A 17215-nucleotide genomic window follows, 5' to 3' on the forward strand; every position below is an offset into this window, starting at 1 on the left:
AGCAGAGATCTCAGGGCCAATCATCTGACAGATATAGTTGACTGTCTCCCTTGAGAGACGGAGCCTCCTTCGGCACTGCACCTCAGACACATTGAGGTAGCTGCTTAGCTGCCTGTATTCTTTGGCAGCAGGATAGTGGTGTCTTCTGCGGCTCCTTCCACCTTGGACTACCTCTTGGCCCTGCACCCCTTGTGTCTGCGCCTCTCCTCCCAAAGGTGGCTCCCCTGGAGACTGGAGGCTGAATGTGTACTCCTGGCCTCCTCCCCCTTCTAGCCCTCCCTTCCTCCTCATAGGAGCTGCCTCCAGTGGAGAGTTCAGCTCCCATTCCCAGGCTATGGGAAAGCTTCTAGAAACCTGCAGGCCCAAAAAAGATTCCTCACTGCAGGGAGCTGACCTGAGGGTTAAGAGTCCAGGTAAAGCAGCTGGTATGCGCTTTGAAGTATTGCAGATCCCACAGGCAAGTTTCAAAAGCTTTGAAAAATCAATACTTGAGAGAGCGCACTCGCGACCCCACTGAGCCCACTTATCCCACCCCTGCATGAGGTTTATACAAATGTGTCCTACCTGCCTGCCCGTTGTGCCCATGCGCCAACCCGAAGATCACCTGGGCGCCGAAAAATTGACGTCGATTAGTGAATCAAGGGCCTGAAGTGACCCATTAATTAATGGCGGGCGCACATCGGACATCATCGCGCCCCCGCCCAATGAAATATCGCGATGGCACGCAGTGACGTCGGGACACTCACCCAACATAATTTTATGTGTGGAGGTGCGGGGCTTGCCACCGCATGCCAACGGAAACACTCTGCCCTGAGAAGAGAAATTCCACTGTTAAGTAATAGGGTCAGGCATTGCACCTGTGCTGATGCAACAGAGGAGCTTCCCTGTGGAGGCAGAGTGAACTCGGAGTGACACCGATCAACGAGAACGATTTGACCTGGTAAATGTTGCTTAAAAATTCCAGAGTAGTCGAGAGCAAGTGCAGAAGGATCACAGTCCCTGAATCCAGCTCCAATTTGGGCTTAATGATAGATTGACACAGTTCTAGCTCTGCCTTATCACAGATACTCCCGAGTTGAACTTTTCTGTGACCAAATGGGGGTCCAGAGATCCCACTTGCCGGCAGCAAAACTGAGAGGGCAATCTTCAGGCAACGGCCTCAGAATTGACCACCACTGGGATCCCGTATAATTAAGGACAGTGGGTAGGCTTCCAATCTTGCTGGCTCAATCAGGGTGCCTCAGCAGCCAGCTCTGGGAGCGGTGGATGCTGCTGAGGCAGGGTGGAAACCACATGGCTGCCTCAACATGGCCTGCAATGCAGAAATCAAGACGATTGAAGCACTTGCATTCTATGATGATCCTGAAATAGTGAAGTAGAAAAGAGCAATACCTGATAATGCTTTATGTAATCGAGCCAAATATGACAGTGAATAGATAAACCAGTTTACCATGTATTGTTACGATCTCTGTAGAGACCAATAACTTTTCAAAGGCTTTAACTTTTAAACTTCCGGCTGAAAGAATGGCACAACAAAATTTCCAATTTTATTGTATTTTTGGGCAATTTTACTTTAAACCACAAAACAGGACTACTTATATTGGGTACTTTTAGCACAACTGAAAATACACTTCCCAGATTTACATTACACTGTCCTTTAAGTAAACATTCAATTCTCTTGGAACCAGTCCAAGGTGATTCTTAGACTTCCATTCTTTTCCTTTCTCAGCCTGGAAACTTAATCTCAGAACTGTCTTTTGCAGTGAGGTTTGTTCCCTGGAGATTATTCCTCTCATGCAAACTAGACAAATCTTCCGACCTCGTTTTAGCTCCTTGTGAATTCGATCTTTTCAGTCCAAGTGCAAGCTCCCACCCTCATTCCTGCATGGTGAACCACAGCGTCTTGCTGCCAATAGCAGCTCTCCCAATCCTGGTAGGCTAACCTTGACTGTGTTTTCATGGATATCTTAGACACTTCCTCTCTCATAGCCCATCTCCATGGCATTGTGAATCACATGGGCCTTGTATCCAGGTAGAAATGCTGATTAGCTATCCTTGAGACCCTAACTCTCTTTTATCTTGTAAGCAAATTGACATTTCAAAGCAGAACTGTTTACACCCAACATCCTCAACAGTTTTCTAGGACTTTGGAGACTCACAGCCTATCCACTATTTTCACACAAGTTGCCACCATTGTTTCCAAGTGTAAACACCTTGCACCTTCTTCCCAATGGAACAATCTGGGCTCCCTTTAATCACTAACAATCAAACCACTCAGGCTTGCTATCAGGCAGACTGCAGAACAAGTCACATGACCCTCTTCATTTTACCTTAAATTAAAGATACTGTCCCAAAACAGAACAACCTTATAATCCTCACAATTGTAACACTATCCATTCAAGCCTGTGTCCCTTGGAGTTAAAGGAACAGAGATAAGGGTCATACTAGGGTGAATGGCAAGGATGAGAGAGTAATGGTTTTAATGGGATCTAGGACAACAAAGATGGAGGTGAAGCTATGGTTGAGCAGATCAATGGCTGCAGAAAGATTGTGGTGAATGGAGGGTCAAAGGCTAGTGTTGCAAAATTCTGGTTCATGCTTCATGTTTTAGAATACAACTGTCGGTAAATGGGGGCACCTGATTGAGGAACTGTAAGCAACCCTGAAGTAAATGCAATTCAAACAAGCTAGGAGTTGATTACAATTAAAAGCTAACTATGTTTATCTTGCAAGGTTAGAGTTGAACTATAAACACTGAGTTATAGATAACCCATGCTGGACCTCACCTCCACATAGAAGAAGCTAAAACACAGAAATTTTGGGAAAGAGGGCTGTAAAACTCTATTGGAGATAGAAATAATTCATGTGGGCTGGAGAATCAAAGATTTATTTTGAAGGCAAAATGATTCATTTGCATTTCTGTTTGAAACATCTGAAAGCATGCCACATTGCCAAAGAGATAGTAATTCAGAGTGAAGCCTTGGTTGGAAAGTTATTTTTCTTAATTTATTTGTGTGTATTTGCTAATAGAGCAAGCAGTTCAGTTTGGGAACAGGCAGAGAGCTGCAGTTGCGACCTAGGTTTAGGCTGCAGGTCACTGAGCTGGGAAAGCCAAAGAAAATACATGTTAGTCAGTTTGGCCTGAATTTCAAGCAGAGAAAATACGAACTTCATCATTTACCATGTGGAATTGAGGTGGGGCTCGATCTCACTTTGGATTTCATGAGGGAAAAGCAGCTGGAAGATTTGCTCTAGTTTGTAGCTAGTGGAACAAAAAAATCAACAGAGATTCTTATAAAGCTTTGTGGCAGAAAGCAGTCAATAGGGTTAGGTTGGAAAGTTGTGGGAAAGCAGTTGGGTATCTGCCCACAACCAGAACAAGGAGCAGAGGTGTCCACAGCTGTGAGGTCCTCAAAGAAAAGGTGGAGGATTGCGTAGCGAGAAAGCTAATGGAAGGACCCCAATGAATCTTAATTCACAGGATAGCTGGAACACTGAGGAGAAATCCAGAGGGCTGTGGCATACCTTTGGATTTGTCCCAGGAAAAGTGAATGAACCTTCAAGATTTTGTAAGATAAGGGAACTCTTGAGGGGAAGTGAAAGATAGAACTGTTTATAGCATAAGCCTTTATAAGCCATAGTGTTAAGTTAGTGATGAAGAGTCTTTTGGACTTGAAACGTTAACTGTGTTCCTCTCCGCAGATGCTATCAGACCTGAGTTTTTCCAGGTATTTTTATTTTTGTTTTGGATTTCCAGCATCCGCAGTTTTTTGCTTTTATTTTATGTTACGTTAGTGTGCTTGATTTGTTTAATTTCTTTATATGCATTAAAGTTTTTGTTTAAAAATGTGAAACCTTATGGCGTAGTTCTGTTGGTTGGTTGTTGGGTATTTAGACGTCTTCTTTAAATGTTAATGGTCCCTAACGGTTCATAACACCAGTCAGCTGGGATTATGGATGTGTTGTTATGAATGAATTTGGAGAGAGCTCTTTCCAGGGACAAACACAGAAGAAGTGGATCTAATAACATCTGTGGGGATAGAAACAGAGTTAATGTTTCGAGTCCATATGATCCTTCTTCAGAGCTGAAGAGAAGCAGAAATGTGATGAAATTTATACTGTTTAAGGGGTGGGGTGGAGCAGGTGAAGCTGGATAGAAGGCCAGCGATGGTGGAGGCAAAGGAGAGATTGACAAAGATGTCATAAACTAAAGGACAAAAGGAGTGACAATGGTAGTGGTAAGGGCTAAAAAAGGTGCTGATAGTGGTGTAAAGGTAAGAAAGCAGAATGTGATAATAGCAGAACAACGTGGAACAAGTGACAGATGGCCCTGTAGGGGATGGGGTGGGGAGAGGGGCAGTGGTGGGGAAAAGAAGGATAGAAAATGGGATAGAAGTGGGGATAAAAAAAGGGGATAAAACCATGGATAAATGAATAAAAATAAAAATAAGTGGATAAAAAATAAAAATGAACTTAGAAAAAAAGGGGTTAAAAAAGAGGTGAGGAAAGAGGAGAGAGTTCATGGTCTGAAGTTGTTGAACTCAATGTTAAGTCCGGAAGGCTGTAAAGTGCCTAGTCGGAAGATGAGGTGCTGTTTCTCCAGTTTGCGTTGGGCTTCACTGGAACATTGCAGTAGGTCAATGATGAATATGTGGGCATGAGAGCAGGATGGTGTTGAAATGGCAAGCGACAAGGAGGTCTGGGTCAGGCTTGCAGACAGACCAGAGGTGTTCCGCAAAGCGGTCACCCAGTCTGCGTTTGATCTCCCCAGTGTAGAGGAGATCACATTGGGAGCAGCAGGTGCAAGTGAAGCGCTGCTTCACCTGAAAGGAGTGTTTTGGCCCTTGGAAGGTGAGGAGGGAGGAGGTAAAAGGGCAGGTGTTGCACCTTCTGCGGTTGCATGGAAAGGTGCCGTGGGAAGGGGATGAGGTATTGGGGGTGATGGAGGAGTGGACCAGGGTGTCCCAGAGGGAACGGTCCCTACGGAATGCCAGTGAGGGGGCCTGAGGGGAAGATGTGTTTGGTAGTGGCATCACCACCATGCAACACCTGCTCCTTAACTTTCCCCCTCCTCACCATCCAAGGGCCCAAACACTCCTTTCAGGTGAAGCAGCACTTCACTTATACCTCCTTCAATTTAGTCTACTGCATTCGCTGCTCCCAACACCACTCTGCTCTCATGCCCACATGTCTGTCCTTGGCCTGCTGCAATGTTCCAGTGAAGCTCAACGCAAACTGGAGGAACAGCACCTCATCTTACGACGAGGCACTTTACAGCCTTCCGGACTTAACAATGAGTTCAACAACTTCAGATCATGAACTCTCTCCTCTATCCTCACCTCTTTTTTAATCTCCTTTTTTCTACATTCATTTTTATTTTTTATCCACTGACTTTTATTTTTATTATTCATTTATCTATGGTTTTATCCCCCTTCTATCCCATTTTCTATCCTTATTTTCCCAGCACCACCCCCATTCCCATCCCCAAAAGGGCCATTTGTTACTTGTCCCATGCTGCTCTTTCACACAATTATTTTGCTACTATCACTTTCTGCTTTCTTACCTTTACACACCTTTTTGTTTTAGCCCTTACCACTACCATTGTCACTCCCTTTGTCCTTTAGTTCATGACATCTTTGCGAATCTCTCCTTTGTCCCCACCTACTGCTGGCCTTCTATCTAGCTTCACCTGCTCCCCCCCGCCACCCCCCCTCCCCCCCTTAAAAGTATAAATTTCATCATTTTTCCTCTTCTCTGCAGCTCTGAAGAAGGATCAAATGGACTCGAAACATTAACTCTGCTTCTCTCTCCACAGATGCTGCTAGGCCTGCTGAGTTTTTCCAGCATTTTCTGTTTTTGTTTCAGATTTCCAGCACCCGCAATATTTTCCTTTTATATTACAGAAGAAGTGGAATTGGGAGGGAAAGAGGGATGTGGATGGACAATGATATAAGGAAGTGATGAGAAATGGCCATATCTTGGTTAATATGGGAGCAGTGGGGCATGAAAAATTGCAAGGTCGAGGAGGTAGCTGTGCATATGGGTTGGGGAGTTTATATGGAGGGGAGATTAAGGGAGGATAAGAGGGCAGTAAACTCACGAGAGAGAACGTGATGAATTGAGATGGAGATTGATATAACCTAGGATAAGAAGGCACACAGTCAGATTCTGAGAGAGAAAAGCAGTGAAGGTATCTTGGTGAGAATATTTTCATGATACTTGGGTAGGCTGTAGAGAACAATGATTTTAAATGAAAGGTGAGTAGTGTGGAACAAAGTGAAATTCTCAAAGAAGGAGCAGGCAGCACTTTGTATCAAGCACCAACAAATCACAATGGAACATTCTTTCAAATAGAAGGTTGTAAAAAGTGTATATTCATCATGAACTCAGCCACTTGCCTCAGCTGTTAAAATCCCTGAGAGCTTCTTAATGATAACCATGAAGTAACCATGATACCGTGAAGTAGATATGAACCTGTCTGGCGTGAAATCATCCTTTTTTGTGTCATATTTACTGTATTGAAATAAAAACTGTGTTTGACAACTGCATAATTTTGGATTAACTGCCATAAAGGTGTAAGGCAGTTGAATTTTTGACATGTTAAGGCCTGTGTGTAAATTATAAGCTTGTTTATTGGTCATTATTTAGCGCCATCTGGAGGTTTGCAAGAACATGTACAAGTTGTGGAATGCCATGCGTTTGCAATATATGGATCTACTGAGCAAGAAGGTTCAACGACAACGCCATGAAATCAAAGAGCGAGATCTTCAGTTCCAGCGTAACATTGAGGAGCAGGAGAAGAAACAGGTGTGCATTAGTGAAAAGCACCGTATAGCTGAGAATATTCTCACTTGTTAAAATGACATGTACCCTTTGGGAGGCACATTTCAGTGTGTTCCAGGATTTAAGATAAAAGTTATGTTCATACTTGGGGGAGGGAACACTTGACCTAGCATTTGCTACTTTTATAAAATAACTTGAACACAGTTGGCGTCAAAATTCTGTATTTAAAATTCTATTAGGTGGCCGGCATACAACAATGTTCAAGAGATAATAGATTATGATACGAAAATTAATGCAAAACATCATGGGTAGAATATTCCTCCAATCGGGTGGGTTGTGCGGGGGCGGGCGTGGGTGGCACGGACCCGATCAGTGCCTCCAATTGGATCCACGTTGCCATATATGTGGGCGGGCTAATTAAGGCCTGCCCAGTGTGACGCTCACCCGGAAGCGCTGTGTGCTCCCTGTGCGGGCGGCGGGGGGGGGGTTCCCTGAGTTGGGAGTGCGCTCATGAGCAAAAAAGCACAGAAATCTCCCTGAGCCACCTCTGTGCCGCAAGGAGATTAGTTTTGAGTTTTAAAAGGTTAATAAAGTGGAGAAATAATTTTTATGACATGTCCCCTCATGTGAAACCGTCATATGAGCTGGGACATGTGCATTAGTTTTAATAAAAATTTGTGTGAAAATTTAAAATCATTCATAAACCTCATCCCGTGCATGGATGAGGTTCCATGAAAAATGCGAAGGCTGCCTGGGCTCTTCGCCTGCCCGCCAACCTTAAGGTTGGATGGGCAGCTCAGGTAATTGCTTTATTGCCTTTTTAAATGGCCTTAATAGGCCTTTGACAGTTTGGTGGGCGCACAGCTGACTCGACAGCGTGCCCACCAAACTGAAAATCTAAATGACGTGCGGTGACATCAGGACGCACGTACGACATCACCCTGCATCATTTTATGCCAGGGCGAGCGAGCCCCACTCCCGCTTGCTGAGCCGAAGATGCAGGCCCACATATTATTTTCAGTAGAAGATGATACCGGAAATTTTACCACTTAGTCATCTTAGTAAAAATTTGCCAATTAATCACTTATTCCACCATTACAAAATAACAAACAGCAATCAATGCAACATCACAGTAGGGTTAGAGATTCATGCCCCATTACATAATGTAGCTATTCATGAGGAAAGCCATTTAGCCCAAATGTGGAGCCACTGCCAGTGAGTTCAGAGCAATAATAGCCATTGCTAAAGCAGAAATTTGTGCTGCAACATTTTTCAGTACAGAAGTTGTGTAACCTGCAGTCAGTGCTGAACTGTCCAGTTTAGCTGCGAGATCAGAACCAAATGACAACCATCCATTTCTCTTTGCCACCTGTCTGCAGAAGCAAGAAGTGAAGCCACCATGGTACTAATGACCTGGATTTTGATTCTCGAGGCAGGAGTTGGGAAAATTCCTGCTTTGCGCACCCACCTTGGGAGAAAGTGACTCCAGAGGCGAAATCTTCATTGCCAGGGAGCAGTGTGGGCTACAGTCAGACCAACTGACCCGGGAAAGAGTTTGGAGGCAACCACAGGGGGTGCCAGGTGCCAAGGTGGGCTGTTTGTAAGGCCCACATTGGTGCTGTGGGACTTCGTCCCAGTTATAATGAAAAAAGTAAGGCCCTCTAGTCTTCATCCCACACACCCCCTCACCCCCCACACATTCCTCATTCCCCATCCATGCCCCACCTGCAATGGCCCTTCAAGTGCCCTGTTCCAAGCTATGGCACTTCCAGGCCCATTCGCTCACTATACACTATATAGAACCAGTGAACTCTATTGTGACAATAGGATGTGGAAGATAAGCTTTGAAAAAACTGTCATTCATCCCTAACTTTCGACTTTCGGAACTTGACTGAGAGCCCAGACATTCATTAGACTGCTGAAACAGCTGATCCCCAGGGAAAATATTGTTTGATTGATATCTCTGGCTCTCTGATCTCTCCCGTTAATTGCACAATGTTTAGTTACACAAGATTAAGAGGTTCAACAGCTTGCCGTTTCAGTTATTGATAGTTTAAAAGTTCTGGATGATTGGCACTTTTATTGGTTTGTAGTAAAAAGAGTTTTTGTTTAAGAAAGTGGAAAGGAATGAATGAATTACTATTTTAAAGCTTTTTTGCACATCCTACTGCCACTATAGGGTTCATTGGTTCTATACAGTGTATGGTGGGTGAATAGGCAAGGAGGTGCCATAGCTTGGCATGAGTATATGAGAGGTCATGGGGGATGCATAGGGGGGCATAGCCTGGCATGAAGAGGACTTTTTGAGCTTCCGTCATGCAGACTATGGTTCACAACACCTCTCAGGTGTTTTGAACTACGACTCTTTGAAAACCTGGCCTTTGAAAACATGAAAATTGCGAAGGACTTGGACATGCCTATCTCTGCAATGGAACTAGCCAGGCAGGGAATGCAGGGTGTGGGCTCACACCCATAAAAGGCACTTCTGAAAATGAGGAACCCCGGGAATGGGGTTCAGGAATCCCAGAATTGGGACCCGCCTGCCATTTTTAAAAGGCTCGCAAGTCATCCCAACCCAGCGGAAACTCAGGCCCATCTGGCTCCACAGGCTGTACCTTGTATGTAATATGCTGCTACCATCAACAACAATAACTTATATTTATATAGCTGCTTTAACAGAATAAATACCCCAAAAATGGTGCTGTTGCTGGAGTGTTTTAAATAGGACATTACTTATTGCATTTATATTCTGGTCTTATGGGAAACTATCCTTAGTAAATCTTGTGTCACTAGCACAGGGCTCATGCAGTATTTTGTGCTTCTGTGAGGTATTTTGTCCCTTCTTCACATCTTTAACTAACTTTGAAGAATTAAAAGCTAGGGTGGACCAGTTTGATGACGTTTATAAACATATGTTTGCATAGTAGAAATATGTTTTCTACTAAAGAAGGAGGTGCAAAAACCTCAAACATTTTGGGGATATAGGACCATAAATTTGTTTGTTTGAGTTTTTTAGTTAAACTTATTAGATAATGTTCTCTACTGGGTGATCCACGGAACATGGGTACAAAGATACCACCTTCCCAGTGGAAGCTGAGGACATGCTTCCAAGTCAATGGCTGTCAAGGCACAGGACCCTGAACTCACGGGTACTCTCCTGAAAAGAAAAATGCTGCAGCAGTGATGTGCAGGCTCTGAGGTCGCTCTCCAAGAATGTTCAGCAATCTGACAGGGGTGACTCTTGTGTATACAATTCTCATTTGCGACACTGTCAAGGAAGCTTATCCTTCCTTGCAGATACCAATGGAGCATGTGACAGCAGGTCCCCAGCTAGGAAGCAATCAGGGATCAGCCTCTGCTTCCACCTCCACAGAAGCACACATTGCAGCTCTGGTGGCATTACAGAGTACAGTTCGCTCTGGAAGGCTTGCGAGAGCCTAGTGGCTGTGATACTTGCTGCTGTCCGTCAGGGTTTTGAGGATTTTGCAGCTGCTATTAAACCGCCATTCCACTCGGTGGGTCACAAACACAGGGGCAATTGGGATGGCAACAGTGTGAGTTGACCTGCCTGATAATGCCATCTTGCAGGAGTGTAGTGCAAACCAGGCTGCTCGCCCTTCCCATCAGAGCACCATGCCACTGGGATATTGAAATAACACTAGACTTGCCAGGAACAAGCTGCTTGGGTGCCACCAGGAGTAAACTGTCTTGAGAGCTGGGCCATCTCAGCCCAGTAACCCCTTTTGTGGAGCATAAGCAGCCAAGCACATTTTGATTTTGCGAGCTCCGTTGCCTTCTCCTCAATCCATTTTGGAAAAACACTAAATTGTCTGGCAGCTCTCAGAGGGGGACATCCGCCCTGCACCAGAAAGTCCGGCAGGCAATTACCTTAGTGGAGCTGGGAACCCCGTTGGCAACCAGTGGCCTAATTGGGATTTAATCCCGATGGGGTTCCTGGAAATGGCCACGTTGGTGTTGCTACCAGGTCTCCAGCCAGTGGACAGGCCCCCCACTGTGATCACTTAATCCCACCCTATGTTCCATTTTCCATTAAAATAGGGAACAAATGGAGAGACCGGATAATGAGGCGAGTCTAGAAAATGTCCGAAAACATGTGCATCAGATCTTAAGTAATTTAATATTCACTATATAATCCAGTTATGGAACATCAGTCTTGTTGGATCCCATGCAGGAACTCAGATGACTCAGTTTACCTATTCTGAAAGACTACTTTTGCTGATGTTGCCCCATAGAAAAGTACATTCAAGTTAAAATGTTTTTATCAAACTTGGAACTTTGAGTATCCGTGCCACCATCACATTGAGGGATCGTTAAGAGTGTACCTTCCTGTCTCATAAATCCAAAAGCATGAATTTCTTTTGATGGTGAGGGGAAACATGCCTAATATGAACGAACAACTTTCCATTCTTGACAAATATTTGGAACATAGCTATGTTCAAATAGTCACTTGATAGTACAGAACTTGAGTATTGAGCTGAAAAAAGAGACATGCTGTCAAAGCTTCTGGTCTTGCACTCATCAGGACAGATGCAAGAATGCTAAATTTCAATGGGAGCAACAATTTATACTGTATGAGAAAAGGATGCTGGTTGTTTGGCATGTTGATTCTGCTTGGTTGAGGCATTGCCATGGACCAGGGAACTATTGTACCCCACACTTCTGTTTAATTCAAAAAAGGCGAAATGCCTGGACATGTTCCTTTTGCCTGAAGTCCCTGCATGTGATTATATATGTAACTTCTAGCCAGGGTAAGTGGGCCACCTTGCAAGCCCAACTGATAATCTTAATTTGGTTGTTGATGTAATTCTTAGCACACTTGGGACTGTTCAGTAAGTGCTGTCAAATTGTGGAATCACATCTAATGTAAGACATTAGATTCTGAGTTTTGCAAGCAAGGCCTGGTTGAGTACGGTCAGTGCCAGTGCAGTACCAGTTACATAGGCCTTACATCCCAACAGCTAGCAGCTCATATAAACAACACAATCCTTCGGCTGTTTGCAAAAGGCAGAGTACTAACCGTACTCAACCAGCCCATGCTTACAAAACTCAGAACATAATGTCTAATGTTAAATGTGTTTCTGTGATTGGACAGCACGTGCTGAACAATCCTGAGTGTGCTAAGAATTACATTAACAACCACTTTAAGATTATCAGTCGGGCTCACAATGTGGCTCACTCATACTTGCTAGAAGCTGCATATATTCATACACAGGGACCTGGCCTCTGCAAGCAAAAGGAACATGTTCATGCATTGTGCTGTTGCTGAAATAAACAAAAGCCCGGGGGACAATAGTTCCCTGTGCATTTTTCATGGCAACACTTCAACCAATGAGTCAACTTTTTCACCAATTAGAACCCTTTTCTCATGCAGTATAATTGTTGCTCCCTTTGAAATTTGGCATTCTTGCATCTGTCCTGATGAGTACAAGATGAAAAGTTTTGACAGTATGCCTCTTTTTTCAGCAAAATAGCTATATTCATTACAGGAGAAGAAAATACTTTTTTTCCAGAATAGAATAAGCAACTTTATAAAGTTTTGATGGAGCAGTGGTCATTTGTCTAGGGCCTTAAGTTATGCGCTGAATGCATCAGAAACAATGATCCTCGGAAAGACCAATGTTTGAAGTTTGATGGTGTCTGTTCCAAGTAGAATCCTGGGAAATGAATTGTAAAAAAGTAAATTGCTTTGCGGAGCACGTATGTTCAGTGCGCCGGCCGGCATCACCCCAAACTTCTGATCGCCTTTCATTTTAATTCTCCACCTCGCTCTCACACTGACCTCTCTGTCCTCAGCCAGCTGCAGTGTTCCAAGGAAATATTGAATTCCTCAACCATTTCATCCACCCCAAAACAGAGGTGGAAAACTGGAGGGAAGATTGACCTATTACTCATCAGCACGGGAGTCAAAGTCAGCTTTGTCAAGTATTATGACCTCTTGACTTTTTCAAGTATGCTAAGAGGCAGGAAGGGGGAACCATTGGCATGAAGAACATTGGGGATCCAGCTGGAAGATGTGTCAATTGATTCAATGCACAAACTTCATGCTGGTGTTCATAAGCTATAAAGCCTGTCTACAATGTTTGAAGGATAAGGAAACAGTGCAAGAGATTCTTATATGTAAGGAGTTCAGTGACAGCCATAGAATAATTATTCTGCTCTATTGTCATGGCATGGAAGAAAGAAGCAGAAAAAATAAATTGCTTGAAAGTTAAATAGCTTCACATGAAGAAAACTGTGTTTCTTTCAATGATGAAATTTGATTGAAGCCAAGAATATCAGCAAAATGGTGAAAGACCTCAGAATTTAATACCCATTTTAATAGGAATGCAGTGGCTGCAAAATATCCAGTAAGACGAGGATGACTGTTCATGAATTTAAGATCTTGCAATGATTCTACCTGACTTGTCATCAAGATTAGCCACTTAAGCACCACTGCTGGGAGTGATAGATCACTGTGCATTTTGTGACATTACTCAAGATCTTTCTCCCTGATATTGGATCCCAAAGTGCCCTAGGAATTTTTTAGTGAACTATTAGAAGGTTAGGCTTCAACAAGGCCATCTTCTATATTTACAGTCAGCACAAATTTCACAGATTTGACAATCCCCTGATAATTCCAACAGATTCTGCAAAAACTGTCCTTTAACTGCAAAATGAAAGCTTGAGCTAAAGGTGGATTCTTTAATGAAACTTTTGCTGCCAGTATTCCTCAACGCCCCTGACGCTTCATTTCCAGAGGTAAATGCCACAATTTGTCAGTGAGCTATTCCTCTCATGACAGAACCACAGTGACAGGATTTCTAACAGAAGTTTCTAAACATGCATTGTATTTTTACGTAGTTAATGTAAACCTAGAATAACCAATGATATTGCCAATTGAATCATTATAACAAAGTTATCATAGCCATCACCACTCCAGCCTAAAATAAAAGTACACTGTCTAAACTGCAACTTCTTAACTGGAGATACGGGCATTGAAACTGGCCATCCTCAACAGCATAAAACAAGTTGACGGCAAATCATTGCGGCCAATTTTCTTTTCTATTGAATTCAATGGGAAGGAAAATTTAAGCATGGTTTAAAACAGCTAGGCTATCAATTCGATGTGAGCCTATTTTGCACTTCTGGCCTTGACCAATTTAACCTCCGCTGAGACCAATTGCTGTGCCCACTGCTGTAGTATTTTAAATTATGGGCGGAATTTTCCGTGCCTGCTGGCGTCAGGCGTGATCGGTGGCATGAACGGACAATATGGCACGATCAGTTTTACAATGGCAGGAACACAGTTTGTAATCATCCACTCAGCCCGCCAATGGCGCGCCCCATTTCCCACTACCAGACATCCGGAACCTCATTATAATACATCAGCATTTCATTATCAGGCCAGCCTGCCGGAATCGCTGCCCTGCGCTGGATCGTCCATCCTTCCTGCTGACGTGTTTCATAACAACACGTAAAAGGCGTGCACTTGGCGGCCTGCACTTCGAGGGGAACACGGAGGTCAGTACACAGTAACATTGTGCAGTGCTCGCCAGGGTCACCTGTTGGACATCAAGCTTCAGGGGGTCAGAGTTAAGGGCAACCCTGCCATTGATGCAACTGGCGGCGGTGGGGGGGTACAAGGACAACCCTGCCATTGAGGTGACTGGTGGTCGGTGGGGGGGGTGCGGGGGTGCAAGGGAAGCCCTACCGTTGAAGGTTGAAGAAAGCACACACGCATTTGAGGTGGGAGGTAGGGTGGGTGAGGGAAGTGGCCATGCATTAGGGAAACCTGTATAAAGTGACCATTCCTCTGCAACTGAGACAGTTCAGGCGCAGCCATATTGATATGATTGGGGTCGGACTCCTAGCTTATCTGCCCACCCGAGCAATGCAGAAGCATCAAGGTGCCACTAAGTGCTCCAAACACCCCTCCACCCCCGGCAGAGACTGAAAATTCAGGAGCATTTTAGTGGACTGCAGAACCAATCGAAAACTGCACATGTTGTACAATCTCCTCGCTAAAGCTGGCCATGTAGCCGTCACTGCTGGAGGTGCTCACAGCCGCTTGCAATGTCAGCATCCTGGTTTGGACCAGTCTCCCCCCATGGTTCAAGCTAACAGGGCAGCCTTGCAGCGCACTAATCTCTGGCCATCCAAGTGGTGGCCAGCACTATCCAGGAAATGTTAAGGGGCCATCACACTTAACCAAGACAGGTTTTTAGTGCACCCATGTTAACCACCTGTCTCTCTCTTTCATCCTGCAGGAGGAGTACATCAGCCTGTTGAACTAGCTGTATGCCTGATCACCTATATAGAGCAAAGACGACGGAGGAGAGGGTGACTGAGGCTCCTGGCTGCACAGAGGCAGGAGCAGCAACCTCAGGAAGAAGGGGCAGCAATGGCTCTCACACACACTGCCCAAGAGCCACAGCGAGCCGTCGCTGGTCGGCACCTAGTGACACCCAGCATCTATAGACACCGCCTTTCGTTCCTGCAGATGACTGAGAACCAGTGTCTCCGAAGACTGCGCATGTCTGGGGACCTGGTGGCTCGCACCTGCCACTTATTGCAGGATTTGGTGCCAGGGGGACAGGGAGGGCATCTGCTACCAGTGGCTGTGAAAGTGACTGCAGCGCTCAATTTCTACACCAGTGGCTCCTTTCAGGGCTCCACAGGTGACTTCTGTGAGGTATCACAAGCCTCCACAATGCATTGATGAGGTCACGGATGCCATCTTCACGAGGGCACTCAACTTTGTGCCTTTCGCCTGGGACAGCCAGGATGCAAGAGCGATTGGATTCACCCAGATCTTGGGTTTCCCACAGGTGCAGGGTGTGATTGACTGCTCTCACATGGTGCTCAGATCTCTGTCGCAACACACGGTCAACTATGTCAACCGCAAGGCCTCCATTTGCTGAATGTGCAGCTGGTGTGCGACCACCAGAAACGCATCCTGCAGGTGTGCACATGGTTTCCAGGGAGAGTGCACGACGCCTACATCCTCAGTCGCTCGCAGATCCCTGGTGTCTTCCAGAGTCCACAGAAGCTGCAGGGATGGCTTCTTGGGCTACCTGCAGAGGCCGTGGCTGATAACACCCGTGCTGCGGCCTCAGGCTGCATCAAAGCAACGCTATAATGAGGCTTAACTCGCAACTTGGTGGAGCAGACCATTGGGATGCCAAAGATGAGGTTCCGGTGCCTGTGCCAGTCTGGTGCAATACAGACCGCAGAGGGTGTCACGCATCGTCGTTGTCCACTGTGTCCTTTACAACCTGGCGCTCCAACAGGAAGACAAGCTGGTTGAGCAGGAGATGGAGGAGCTGGACATCTCCTCCGATGAGGAGGATGCTGACAGGGATGAGGGTGAGGAGGTCTTCAGAGGTGACGATGACAGGGATGAGGCCCTCGCACTGGCCAGACAAGGCAGGCGTGCTCAGGAGGCCCCGATAACTCCTAGATTTGTGGAGGATGATGATGACATGCAGTGAGGACACTCCATAAATCTTCACATAGCCTCTGTGAATGTATGATTCCTGCCTGGCCGAGGGCAGCTCGCTTGCGCTCTGTGATCATGGTCATAGCATAGAGATACAGCAATGAAACGTTCGAAGCATCTGATGCTTTGTCCACCTTCAGCACCTGAGCCCTTCAGGAGCTGGAGCACAGCATCAGTGGACACAGATGCTGAAGAGATGGGGGCCAGTCCCTCCCTAAAGGTGCTGAAAGCACATCGAGAGAATGAGAGAAATCTGTGATGCCTGCCCACAACATTCTGGCAGCAATGACCAGCACCGCTGAGGTGCAGGCATCAGTAATGTGTCCAGGGAGTGTGAGGCCGAGTTAGTCTGAAGGCTGCACAAAGGACAGGAAAGAGGCCCTGGACTGAGACACCTGCCTTTATCTTGTGCAGAAAGGTTTCACATCTGAGTGACAGGAACACTGCTCATCAGAACAAGGAGCCACAGGCAGGGAGACATTTTTGGGAGTTTATTGACGATAGTGAACAGTATGTACAAGTGATCAACACCCATCCCCGGGCTGTGCAACTAATTCCCCTTAACTTTCCTAACCCTACCGCTACATCTTTGTGCTCCCCAGATATCCACAGTGGAGCTGGAGGCAGCCTGCTGACTGCAACGCCCTGTCTGTGATGACCTTGGCGGCATCTTCTGGAGGGCCGAGACTTGGAGGGTCCTAGCCTGCTTTGGGGTCCTGCTGTGTGGCAGTGGATCCTCCTTGGCCTGTGGAGCTGGAGCTGCTGAGGTCACAGGAAGAGCGGAGTTGGATGGGCCGGACACCCTCGGCTGTTCACCACCACCTTCTCAAGGGCAACTAGGGATGGGCAATAAATGCTGGCCGAGCCAGCGAAGCCCACATCCCATGAATGAATATAAAAAAATAGTCACCTGGATGGATGGGCCCCGGGTGT

General features: G+C 45.6%; 1 protein-coding gene across 4 annotated transcripts in view; it reads left to right on the forward strand.

Moving 5' to 3' along the window:
• LOC144689633 (uncharacterized) overlaps window positions 1-17215 on the forward strand; it is a 188791-nt gene that overhangs the window by 47604 nt on the left and 123972 nt on the right. For all 4 annotated transcript variants that reach the window (XM_078556874.1, XM_078556877.1, XM_078556875.1 and 1 more), the window contains exon 4: window positions 6649-6807. In XM_078556874.1, coding sequence (XP_078413000.1) covers window positions 6649-6807 — 159 coding nt within the window. The remainder of the gene's footprint in view (window positions 1-6648; window positions 6808-17215) is intronic.

This window comes from Cetorhinus maximus, chromosome 14 (genome assembly GCF_964194155.1).
Source record: "Cetorhinus maximus chromosome 14, sCetMax3.hap1.1, whole genome shotgun sequence".
Lineage (NCBI taxonomy): Eukaryota > Metazoa > Chordata > Chondrichthyes > Lamniformes > Cetorhinidae > Cetorhinus > Cetorhinus maximus.